Source organism: Octodon degus, unplaced genomic scaffold, assembly GCF_000260255.1.
Source record: "Octodon degus isolate 3935 unplaced genomic scaffold, OctDeg1.0 scaffold00088, whole genome shotgun sequence".
NCBI classification, from domain to species: domain Eukaryota; kingdom Metazoa; phylum Chordata; class Mammalia; order Rodentia; family Octodontidae; genus Octodon; species Octodon degus.
In genome coordinates, this window is record NW_004524664.1 from 4167034 (window position 1) to 4180309 (window position 13276).

The 13276-nt window shown below is 37.6% G+C and overlaps 1 protein-coding gene across 5 annotated transcripts in view; it reads left to right on the plus strand.

Annotated features, from left to right (window-relative positions):
- Nsd3 (nuclear receptor binding SET domain protein 3) overlaps positions 1-13276 on the plus strand; it is a 136207-nt gene that overhangs the window by 74608 nt on the left and 48323 nt on the right. For 4 of the 5 annotated variants that reach the window (XM_004637246.3, XM_004637248.2, XM_004637249.3 and 1 more), the window contains exons 8-12: positions 1472-1572; positions 3685-3730; positions 6723-6853; positions 7426-7554; positions 8589-8715. In XM_004637246.3, coding sequence (XP_004637303.1) covers positions 1472-1572; positions 3685-3730; positions 6723-6853; positions 7426-7554; positions 8589-8715 — 534 coding nt within the window. Of the gene's footprint in view, positions 1-1471; positions 1573-3684; positions 3731-4672; positions 5196-6722; positions 6854-7425; positions 7555-8588; positions 8716-13276 lie in introns of those variants that run through there. The other variant, XM_004637250.3, reaches the window with a different exon arrangement.

A 13276-nucleotide genomic window follows, 5' to 3' on the forward strand; every position in this document is an offset into this window, starting at 1 on the left:
CCGTGGTCCCTGTGCTTTGCTAAGCTTGTTCCAAGTAGGTGCTTTAGACCACTGAGCCATCTCTCCAGCCCCTCTTCTGTTTATTTTTAAAGAATGTACTGTTTTTTAAATCTTAATTTCTTGTTTTACCATTTAACATGGACAAGCTTGATAATTCATTTCAGGTAGGTTTTTATGAATTTTTTTTCTAAAGTGTAACAAAAGTCCCTTGATAGTCAAATTGACCAAATTGATGATTATGTTTGGATCATATTTTTGTGCCTTTGCTGCTTCTCTCGCTTTGTCTTTTTGAGACAGAATCTTGCCATGCAATTCAGGCTGGCTTTGAGCTCCCTTTGCAGCCCTGGCTGGTCTCTTAACTAGCAATGATCCTCCTATCTCAGCCTCTTGAGTGCTAGGATTACAAGCATGTACCACCACACCCAGCTGCTTTTTTCACTTTGAGTATTAATGACAGTAGCAAAATTTATTTAAGCTTACCAAGCACCATTAACTCTTTCACCCCGTTGAATTAATTAAATTCATTTACTGAGAATTTTGGACCAATAATAGCTTTGTAAACAGGGTAATAAAGTCATTTTTACCCACTTCTTCTGTCCTTTTATCCCCTCAAATATATTTACCTAAATTTGTTGCTAAATTTGTTTGAATTGTCTCTGCTGTTGAATTTTTAATTTTATTTCTCTTTTGGGGGAAGTGACACCAGGGATCAAACACAGGACCTTGCGCTTACCAGGCAAGCACTTATTCCACTGAGCTATCTCCCCAGCCCAGATTTTATAATTTTAAAAAATTCAGGGGGATAGCTCAGTGGTCTAAGTGTCTGTCTGGCCAGCACAAAGACCCGGGTTCAATCCCCAGTACCAGATGCCGTGCCAGCTGTGCGCTGAGCTGGCCACTGAAATGGGATGTGGTGGCACACGCCTGTAATCTCAGTACTGGGGAGGCTGAGACAGGAGGATCATTACAAGTCTGAGCTGCATAGCGAGACCCTGTACAAAATAAATAATTTTTTTTTTAAATTTTTTTACGGTACCAGGGATTGAACTCAGCAAGCACTTATTCTACTGAGTTATCTCCCCAGCCCAAAATAAATGATTTAAAAAATAAAAATTTAAAAATAAATAATTGAGTTTCCCTTTATTCTATTTATTTACTGGTACTAGGAATCAAACTCAGGACTTTGTACTTGCCAGGCAGATGCTTGTGCTGCTGAGCTTTATCCCCAGCAACCTCCCTTTATTTGTATAATCACAATCTTTTGTGGATCTCAGTCTTAGTTCAGTAGCCTTACAATTTTACTAAAATTAGTAATATTTTGTGTTCCCAAATATTTAAAAGCTTTTTAATGGCTTATAATTGAAATTCCAAAAGTAATGAATGAGAAAGGGAGAGAATCTGCTCAAATTTTAACTCCATGAGTGTCAAGCCATCTTTATATGAATGTTTATGTGTTTAAATCATCTCTTAGGCCCAGTAGAAAAGAAGCAGCAGAGAAGATCGATTAGGACTCGTTCTGAATCAGAGAAGTCCTCGGAAGCTGTGCCAAAGAAGAAGATCAAAAAGGAGCAGGTTGGCTTCCTACATGTAGAGAGTTAAAGCTCTGTATTCGTACATTTGTGGCTTCTCTCAGTATCTTAAAAGAAAGTGAGACTTCCCTCACCTGGGTTTCCTTTCTGGACTGTCTCATGCTCCTGTCCTGGGGGCTCCAGTGCCCAGTCCTAATACAACCATCCCTGGGGTTCTGCTTTAGGTGTTTTGACTCAAAACAGACAGGCTTCGGAGGATGGAAAGCCAGTGGTTCAAGACTCTTAAAACCCTCAGATTTATTTTCAAATTTGTGTTATGAGCAAATGATTTTATGTCTTCATGATTTGCGGGGGAGGACTATCATTAAGTTCACTTTTTAAAAAAATTTTGATTTTTGGTTTAAGCTGCTGATATGTATTTTTATTTTTTTAAACAAATCAAATTAATTTAACTTATATTTAAGAAGCAGATAGTTATAGATGATCTGGTTTTTCTGTTGATATCACAGATTTTTTGGAATGTTATTTTCCCAATGAAATGGTATTCACTTGGTATAGGTTGTCAGATAAATAATATTTAAGTGAAAAAGAAGAGATACATTTTGACAGAATGTTCAACTGGTGTACTCAGTATAGTAACATATATGTTAAATTACCCTTTCAAAGACAGTTTTAGAAACCATTCTCCTTTAAACTCACAATCCAGACTTTCTTCTTCTTCTTCTTCTTTTTTTTTTTTTTTAATGAAAGAATATCCATTTATTTAGTCTGGACACCTGATATTAAACAGAACATATTCTGAGTAGAATTAGTTCCAGTAAGTTTTATATTTTAAAAATCCTTTATTATGGAACAGTGTGGACTTTTCTATTTAAAATATTGCCTTCATAATTTTAAACTTCTAAATTTAAAATCTGTCTTTGTGGGTGCTCTATGGTATCACACGCATGTAAAACAGTTTTTCCAGACTAACTAAAAGTAAAATAATATACAAATTTACATTTATTTAGCGTATTAACTTTCATACTTAGAAAATTATATTCCAAAAAATCTTAATGATAAGCTCTTGCAAATCCTACAGTATTCGTTACTAAAATAAAGTTGTGATTTTGCCACTTGGTTCCCAAATTCAGTCTGTGACCAGTTTAAAATAAGCAGAATGAGTACAAAATAATGGGACACATTGTTAATGCCACTGTGTTATAGTCAGTAGTAGAATAATACCAGTGATTGTTAGAAGATTTTATATTTGTATGACTAATTGTATCTTATAAAAAGCATTTATGTTGTATGTTTTTTTTACCTGTTGTAAAAAAATAAAAATTTTTTTAAAAAGCTTAGAACAATCCTTAAATATTTACAAAATGTGTTTCAACATGCATATTTCACCACATCTTAAAGAAACATAAAATTCAATTCATAGCTTAAACAGGAACTCCTCCAAACAGCATCCTTTCTCTAATTCTAATTGTTCAATCCTCAAATTACCACGTGTTTTACATATACATTGGCAGAATAACTTCTGATCTCGCTCTCCTAATGTAGGATCAAGACACTGTTCATAAGACACTCAAGAAAGTGCTTTTGCAATATCACAAACTTATTTTCTTAAGTTTGTACTAGCAGCAAAAGTATTGAGCTTCCAGCTGTATGGAGCCCTGTAGCACTCTCTACAGAGAGGGTCCTGATTCCCAGCAACTTAGCTGTGAGTGCAGGCGCGGAAGGGTCTAAAAGTGGCGTGAGTTACATTAACCTGAGTATCATAGTAAGTAAAAATTTATCCTAACGTCTTTGGGGCGGGAGGGGTTTATAGCAACATTGGGGTTGGTTGCAGAAACAACCCCTCTCTTGCCTTCCAGACACTGAGGAAAGCATTTTTTTTCCCATATACCAAGGGAATGGTGGGAAAAGTCTTTGCTAGAGAGCATGTGGCTTTGTGTTGTCACTTGGTATTCAGCACAGGCAGCTAGGATTTAAACCTTCCCTGGCCTTGAGACAGAGAACTTGACCCAGAAAATGGGACTGAGTTCATATTTTAGATACATTGATCACTTGTTACTACTTAGATTGATGAAAATGTTGTTTGTTTGGTTTTTTTTCCCTGTTAATTAAGAGAAGAAAGCTCCTTGTTAATGCTGTTTTTCTGTTCACACAGGTTGAAGCAGTTCCTCAGGCTACAGTGAAGACTGGATTACAGAAAGGTGAGTTAATATTATAATGTTGTTTTGCATTTCCTTGATTAAACCAATTTTAAAGAATCACCTATTTGTACTTCATGTATTTTTGTCTGTCTCTGTAAATCATTGTTGTTGCTCTTCAGTGTGAAATTGCAGTATTCCCGTGTGTGTGTGTGTGTGTGTGTGTGTGTGTGCGCGCGCACGCACACGCATGCGTGTGTGTGTGTGTGTGTGACTCTTACTTAGAGTTGATCTTACTCTGTAACTTCATGTGAAAAGTCTTGTTTTGGTAAATTGAAGAATACCATGTAGACTAGATATTGTTTCCAACTTTTCTCCATAAAATTCTGGGGTTTCACTGGCTTATAAACTAGGGATGTGACGAATCCACTTTTTTTGGAATTCGACTGAATACCGAATAGTAGCTATTAATGTTTGTCAAACATGAACTATGACAAATCAGAAAAGACAACCCAATTGAAAAAAATTTTGCCACATTTATTTTTACAGTGCTGTAAAACCTTTTTGTAAATTAAAATGATCCATAGCATATTTATGGCCACTATTATATGACTTTATGAGAATGTATATGCGATATGCACAAAGTTTAAGAAACCTTAAACTTATAACTGTATTTCCTGTGTGCAATTTGACTACAGTACAAACTCCATAGCATAATTCATGCTTTTTTTTCTTTTTTCTTTTTTTTTTTTTTTTGGTGAGCTCAAAACTGTATTTAATACATATAGTTTACTCTGGGCAAATTGCATTATTTGAAAAATAAATAAAACACCAGCCTCTCTGCATTCTCGGGGAGAAGTCTGCAGCGATGGTCTCCGTGGAGATCCTCAGCAGAACTGAACAGCCTCTCGGAGGGAACACTGCTTGGCGGAGCTCCAAGAAAAGACATCGCGATCGCTGCGAGATTAGGAGGCCTGATTGCGTTGTGTTTCCACCATTCCACAGGGTCGGCGGACCGGGGAGTGCAGGGCTCTGTCAGATTCAGTGACAGCTCCGTCTCCGCAGCGATTGAGGAAACTGTGGACTGAGATTCCTGTACAATTTCATCCCAGAAACTCCAGACTTGTAGTCTCCATGCAAGATTTCTTTGTCGGCGACTCGATAAACAGTTTCTTTGTTTTCGATTTCGATTTTGCCAGTCATCATTATTGGCATTCTCCTGCCTGGTTTCTTCAAGACTCTGAACAATTGCTTTAACATTCAAATGATTTTTTTCTTTTTCCTTTTTCTTTTCTTTTTTTTTTTTTTTTTTTCTTTTTTTTTCTTTTTGGTCTGAGCTGGATGGGTACAGCTTAAATCATGAATCCAGCTTAAAACACCACCGTTTAATTTACACTGATCAATTCCAACATGGACTATTTTTGGGGTTTTTGTTTTTAAATAAAACATCATTAATGCACACCTGCAGAGTTCTGTCAAACAGCCCAAACTGTATACATTGCAATCATTAAAAGCTCTTATTTTTTTTAATATTAGTGCCGTTATCATGGAGAACAACATGACAGCTGTCTTCAGTAGTCTGTCATTTTTCTATCATTTTCAGAAACTCATCAAAAATGGCGGTACCTGTGTTTCCCTTCGAAAACCTCTCAGTACAGCACTCCTATTCCTCTGTTAAAACTCCTGTTAATCCAGTGATCTTTTAGGCCAAGGAAATATTTTGTGGTGGTGTTCTGGGTCCATACACCAGCAATGAAGGAGATAGATTTGTGTACTTGTGTTTTTAAATCAGCGTTAATGTGGGCAGGCACCCTCGTTCATAGCTGTCAGGAAGCATTCACTGAGAAACTTGTAGATGGGATGTGATAACAAGGTTCCAGTAATCTGAGCAGTCTCCCGAGGCCCACATCCTCCACCACAGAACGTGGCTATGTACCAAGTGCTGCTTCTACTCAGCCTGTTGCGGATCTTCGTGGCCTCACGAGACTTGTTCTCTATGTCTCTTCTGGACTGCACACTTCCACCGTAGCTTGTTGGGCTGCTCTAGATGTCTGTCTGTTGTATGGAAATTTTGGGGGAAAATCCAAAACACAAACTGTGGGTGGAAATATTAACAGTCTCCTTGGTTCCTTGGTATTCACCGTGCCTGATCTGCACATTTCATCGTGGCTGTTTCTGTATAGCCTATACTGCATTAGCCCAAGAGATTGTTGCTTTGTAACTTTTTGCACTATTGTTTTGGCTGGATTTGTATTACACACAGTTTTAAAAAAATTCCACACTATTCTCTGCCTTTTTTTTTTTTTTTTTTCCATGTTTACTCCTTCCCACATACATTCCACATAGAGGCCTCTCATCCAGCTCTTCATGACTTGGCTGCATTGAAAGCTGTCCATTCACTATTCAGCAATGTGCCTGCTAATGGCATGATACATGTAGATGTGCTGCAGCACTTGTTAAAAATGGTCACAATAAATGCCACTTCACCAAGGAAGTCTCAGATGAACAATTATGAATACTCAAAATTTATTTGGGGGGCAGTAATCAACTGAATTGCAAAATTCAGGGGAAAATGGCACTATCCGTGTACGAATCGAATACAAATCAAAGATTTGTCACATCCCTAATAAAAAAACAAGATGGAGATGTTTCTGCAACCATATTTGTAAGCTACACAGTGTGTTGAGTTTTATGTCTTTCCCCCTCCAAATTGAATGGTTCTTTGAATTGCTCCAATCAATCAGCTATCTTGCAGTCTTGATAGAATTGATTTTTAGGTTGGAACTTGGGCTCTGCTGACTGAAAATAGCATTAGGACAGGTGAACGAAATTAAATGTTTTAATAGAGCAACTGTGAATTAAATCACTACCAGGAAGGTCAGAAGCTTGTGAAGGTTTGACTTATGGCCTTAGTGTTACAAAGAGATGTGCTTTTTTTTTTTTTTTTTTTTTTTACACTAAAGATGAGTTTGGGGAAAAATATTCTCCTACACACAAAAAAATTAAAAGGACAAACAGTACTATTTTAGGATTAATTTCAGTGTGTTGTATTAAGGTGCCAGCGAGATTTCAGATTCCTGTAAGCCTCTAAAGAAAAGGAGTCGCGCCTCAACCGATGTAGAAATGACTAGTTCAGCCTACAGAGACACCTCTGACTCCGATTCTAGAGGACTGAGTGATCTGCAGGTAAGTATGTTCAAGGGTCTGGGTAGAATGTCATGTTCTGCTTTGTAAACCAGAGTAACATAATGCTTTTGCCTGACTTAACTGGGGAAATCTGGGAATTTAAAAAATAATCTTGGGGGCTGGGATCATTGCTCATTTTGTAATTTATAAGTGGGGATTTTTGTTTTCCCTTGAGACAGTGTCTCGCTCTGTAGTTCTGGCAGGTCTTGAATGCATTATGCAGCCTAGGTGGGCCTCATCCTACCACCTGCTGGGATTACAAATGTGCATTACCATACCTGGCAGTTATGTCTTAAGTTTGCTGATCTTGTACATAGTAGAAGCAATTTATTGTTTCTTGAAAAATGATAAACATGCAGATTTCATAGATTTTTTTTAAAAAGTTCTTAAGCAACAGACGATATAGCTTAGTGGCATAAGCACCCACCTGATAAGCACGAAGTGCTGAGTTCAATCCCTGATACTAGAAAGACAAAAAAAGATCTATTTGAACATGTCTTACTATTATTTTCATTGCATCTAACTTTTATAGTTTTGTTTTTCTTAAAATTGTGCTGTTTTTTTTTATATAGGTAGGCTTTGGAAGACAAGTAGATAGCCCATCAGCTGCTGCAGATGCAGATGTTTCTGATGTGCAGTCCGTGGATTCAAGTTTGTCCAGAAGAGGCATTGGAATAAGTAGGAAAGACACTGTATGTCAGGTAGGCAGGTGACTCAACCTCTAACTGAAAACAGGTGTGATCATATTTTGCCAATAATACACTTAACCTTTTCTTGAAGAGGGCAGTCCTTTTCTAATTTATGCTTCACTTTAAAGCCATATATCTGGAAGCTCTTTTCTTTTTATAATGTATTTGGTACAAGGTCTCACTATGCAGCTTTGGACTTGCAGTGATTCTGTTTTCAGCCTACCCAGTGCTGGGATTACAGGCATGGTCCACTATGCTGAGTCTCTGAGGCAAGTGGTGCCTCGGTTCGAACCCTAATCCCTGTGCTTCTCTAAGCAGGCACTTAGTCTGCTGAGCTCTCGCTGACCCTGGAAGCTCTTCCTAATTCATTATTATAAGCTTGAATGCTTATTTAGTTGTAAATGCCAGTTATCATTGTGATATTAATTGGGAGTACATAGCAGATAATCCATTTCAGAAACATTTTCTTAGCTGGGTATGGTGGCACACACTTGTAATCCCAGCACTTGGGAGGCTAAAGCAGGAGGATCACTGCAAGTTTGAGGCCAACCCAGGCTACAAAGTGAATTTAAGGCCAGCCTGAACTGCATAGTGAGACCCTGTCTCTGAAAAAAATTTTTTTTCTTATGTTTAAATTCATGTTAACTTTTTAAATGTATTTTTACCCTTTTGGAAAACTATTGCTTTGTTATATGAAAAAAGTATGCGGATCCCAAAAAGGGAGTCATAAAAGCTCAAGTTTGACATACATATATACATAATTTATAGGGGTTAAGCCTGGATGATGATATATGTTAAGCAAACACTGTACTGAATTGTGACAGTAAATTTTATGTCATATGGGGTACAGAAATAGATGTCACGATATATCAGTGATTTTTAGAGTAAAGTCCGAGGACCAGCAGTAGTATCAGCATCTTCACAATACTTGTTAGAAATGCAAATTTCTGGGACTCAAAGACCTACTGAATTAGGATCTCTGAGGCAGAAACTGGCAGCTGGTGCCTGCTAAAGTCTGAGAGCCATTGCTTTATGCCGTGTTACAGATCTGTGAAAGCTCTGGTGACTCTTTGGTTCCTTGCGAGGGAGAGTGCTGCAGACACTTTCACCTGGAGTGCCTGGGATGGACATCAGTCCCCGATGAGAAGTTCATATGCACAGAATGTAAAACCGGTAAGTTTATGTGAAAAGATTGATAGGAAGGCATGTGCAATGGCACCATCTCCCATGACACTAACTCCTTTGTCACTTTTTCACCTTCTTCCTCCCCTTCCATGGGTATTTCAACAAATTAAGACACCAAAGATTAAGCTTTCTAAGATCAAAAGAGTAGTTAAACTTCCCTCTACTAGTGCCTTTATCATAATATATATTAAGTATCAAGATCGATTTGTGTTTTATCAAAAGAGTAATACAAGGAATGTGAAATGAGTTATTTTTCAGATAGGTTTGAGAATTTTTGTGCTCAGATTGGTTTAAAGTGATTTGACTCTGATATAATGAAATGGAATGAGTTTAAAACAAAACCATAACCATAGTAATTATATTTTTAGTGGATATCTGGAGGTATTGAAAACAAAAAAATTTTTTTAATGTATTTAGTATAGGGTCTTACTACACAGCTCTTAGTGATCCTCATGTCTCAGCCTCCCCAGTGCTGGGATTACAGGCAGGTGCCACCAGGCTGAGTCTCAGTGACTGGCTCAGTGCATCTGGGGGCAGGGGCAGTGCTGGTGCCACATGTGGTGCCATGGATCAAATCCCAGTCTCTGCACTTGGCTCAGCTTAATCAGATAAGCTATCTTACTGGCCCTGAAAAAATATTTTTAACTTAGGATTCACTATTTTTTAATCCTGCTATACCTACTACCACCTGTCAGAATAACAGAAAGAAATAGACTGGTTTAAATTTCTTCTCTGGAACTGTTGAGGGTTAAACTTAAAGAAAGCAGGAAATAGTGGTTTAGTCTGAAACAACATGGCAAATGAAAACCAATTGGAGATAGCATGGTAGTGCTTCTAGGAACTGTGTTTGTGGTTTTATTTTGTTGTTGAGAGAGAGGTTGTCTTAGCAATAAGTAAGAGCCAGTTATATTTCAAATATGTGTTATACACTGACCTTATATTTTACTGTTATTTTTCTACTCCTTTTTCCTCCTATTTGGATATTTTAAATTTATTTTTCATTTGAATATATATCACCTAAAGTCTTTAGATAAAAAAGTTGAGATTTTATTGTTGTTTAGTGATGTTTTTATTGAACACGTACTAAATGGCAAATGCTCTAATATGAAAGTCTTTGTCCTGCTATCTCATTTGATCTTTGTAACATTATGGGAGCGGTACTGTTATTATTTTGTAGGAAAGAGAAAATGAAGATTGGAAGCTGGAGAGATAGTGTAGCAGTTTACACATTAGGCTCTACAGTGCGAGTTCATAGGTTTGAGTCCCGGGTCTGCCTTTAGGGGCCGGGGAGATGGCTCAGTAGAATAAGCGCTTCTCTGGCAAGCTCAAGGGCCTGAGTTCAATCCCCAGTTCCGGGGGGAAAAAAAAAAAAAAGAAAATGAAGATTGGAGAACCTATTATCTTACTTAAAGTTACATTGGTCTCATACAGTGAAGCTGTTACTTACACCCAGGCAGCTTGACTTTAGAGTTCTTACTTTGTTTTTGTTGCTTTCTGCCTCAGCTGCATAGGATGAACCTTATATATCATATATTCTAATGCAAAATTTAAACTGTAGAAGATGCTTAGAATGTACAGTCTATTTCTCCTATATAAAATATTTAATTCATCACATGTAGGTGTGGTTTACCTAGCAGCCTTAGAGTATAATTACCTGCACAGTGTTTTATTGGGCCTTCGGAATGTGTTTCCATTTTAAACATCTTTTGGACTTTGTACTTTTGGTTCCACACATTCTCTGTACTCCATTTTTCTAAAACCATGTTACTCCAGTCACATTTGTAACCATTCTGGTACCTTTAAATGTTTTAAATATGAAGTCCCTGATTTGAACTATTGCTAAGATCTCTCTCTCTCTCTCTCTCTCTCTCTCTCTCTCTCTCTCTCTCTCTCTCTCTCTCTCTGTCCTTGCCTCCCTTCCTCCCTCCTTCTCTTTATCATTTTTTGAGACAGTGTCTCACTTTTTTCTTCAGGTTGGCTATTTACTTGTCTTCCTCAGCTTCCTGAGTGCTGGGATTATAAGTATGCACCACCATACCCATCTAAGACTTCATATCTTAACATTAAAATATTCTTAGAGCTTTTCTCCTAACTCTAAAATCTGATAGAATTCTGTCAACAAAAAGTTAGATATAGTCCAGCATGGTGTGCACATATTATGCAGCTTGAAAAAAATTGCTTTGAAAACAAAAAGCAGACCTGGCAAGATAGCTCAGCGCACTAAATGCCTGCTTAGGCAAGTGCAGAGACTGGGGTTTGATCCCTGGCACCACATGCTATACCAGCTCTGTACAGAACCAGCCCCCAAAACTGGACATGGTGGCACACGCCTGTAATCCCAGTGCTGGGGAGGCTAAAAATAGGAGGATCACTTTGAATCCAAGCTGCATAGTGAGACCTGGGTTTGATTTCCAGTACTGCGTGCCATGGTCGGCCCAGAACCAGGTATGGTGGCACACGCCTATAATTCTAGCACCAGAGAAGCTGAGACAGGAGAATCACTATGACTCCAAGGTGCATAGTGAAACCCCGTATCCAATAAATAAAAAAATTCTTAAATTTTTTTTTGTAAAAATTAGAATAAGAAGACTGGAAATGTAGCTCAGTGGTACTTGCCTTACATGCATGAGGTTCCAAGTTCAATCTCTAGTACCACCAAAAGCAACAACAAAAATACAAAATTAGACAAACAGTTCAAGTAAACATCAGAGATTTCACCAAGGAAGATCCATAAATAGCCAATAAGCACATGAAAATATGCTGAATATAATTAGTAAGTAGGGAAATCTGAACCAAAATCACAATAGGATTCCACTTCATGTCCATTAGGATGGCTATTACACAGAACACACACACACACACACACACACACACACACACACACAGAAAACAAGTGTCAGCCACAATATGGAAAATTAGAACCCTTTTGCACTGTTGATGGGAATATAAAATGGTGCAGCAGCTGTCAAAAATAATATGGCAGTTTATCAAAACATTAAACAAAGAATTACCATATCAATAAATTTCACTTTGAGTTTGTATTCAAAAGATTGAAAACAGAGACTTCAGTAGATAGGTATACACCCCTGTTCAGAGCAACAACTTTCGTAATAGTCACAAATTAAAAACAATGTATTCTAACTTGTGTCTAGACATCCCTCCAAAGCCTTACATGCTCATAGGTGGGGGTTGTCAGAGGTGGCTGGATCTAGGATGTATGACACTGGAATTAAGGGTTGTGGTATTAAATTTTCCATTGAATGAAGTTAGCATACTTCTGAATGGCACCAGATACAGGGGAAAGGCAGGTTGGCTGCATGCTACATGTTACCTTCTGCCATGCCATGAACTATTTTCTCCTCTGTGATGCCCCTCTGCCATGCTGTTCTGCTTTGGAGACAATCTACCATGTACTGAAACCACTACAAACTAAGCTAAAATAAACATTTTCTATTTTGCCTGTGGCTGTTGGGTATTTTGTCTCAGCAAGGAGAAAGTAGCTAAGAAACAACTGTGTGTGTGTGTAGGCATGCATGCATGCATATATGTATTTTTTGGTGTAGTTTCAGGGATTGAACCAAGGGTATAGGAGGCAAGTGCCCTGCCACTGAGCTACATCCCCAGTCCAGCCTCCATTGGCATACTGTTAAGCCTTAAAAAGAAATTCTGGCACATGCTACAACATGGATAAATCTCAGGATATTGTATTATTTTGATCATTTTTATTTTTTTCAGAGACATTTTGCTAAGTGAAATACCAGAGACAGAAAAGAACAAATATTATATGATTTTTTTTTTATGGAGTACCTATAGTAGTTAAATTCTAGAGATAGAAAAGTTGCGACAGGGTTGGGGGTGAAGGAAAAATGGAGAGTTATAAGTGCAGAGTTTTTGTGTGAGATAGAAGTTTCTGGACACAGTGATAAAAGTCACAACAATGTAAATGTAGTTTAAATTTTTTACCTTATTAGTACATGTTTGCTGTTGATGTGTTTGACAGTCATCTTGGAGAATAGTTACATCTACACGCCATAGGTGTTTCTTTTTAATCCCCTTCCCTCCCTTTTCTCCCTGTCTTCTTGCATTGTTTCTAATATTATTAACAACAGCTCATAGTATGGCATATAATTGAGATCATTAGATTCCTGTGCATGGCAAATATTCTCCTTATTTCCCCTTCTTTATCTCTTTACCACTTGCATTTTTCCTCTTAGACCACTTCTCTGCTCCTTGTTCCCTTCTTTTCATCCCTTATCATTCCCTTTGTTTATACTTTGCCTCACTCAAATGAGAAATACCATAGTATTTTAAACTTATCTGGTTTATTTCACTCAACATTGTCTTTGTTTCTTTCTTTTTTTTTTTTTAACAGTACCAGGGATCAAACTCAGGATCTTGCACTTTCCAGGCAAGCGCTTATGCCGCTGAGCTATCTCCCTGGCTCACCATTGTATTTTCCAGGTGCATCCATTTTCCTACGGATGTCTCAAATCTGTCATTCTTTATAGCAAAGTAGTATTCCATTATATGGAGACCACTTTTTTTTTTT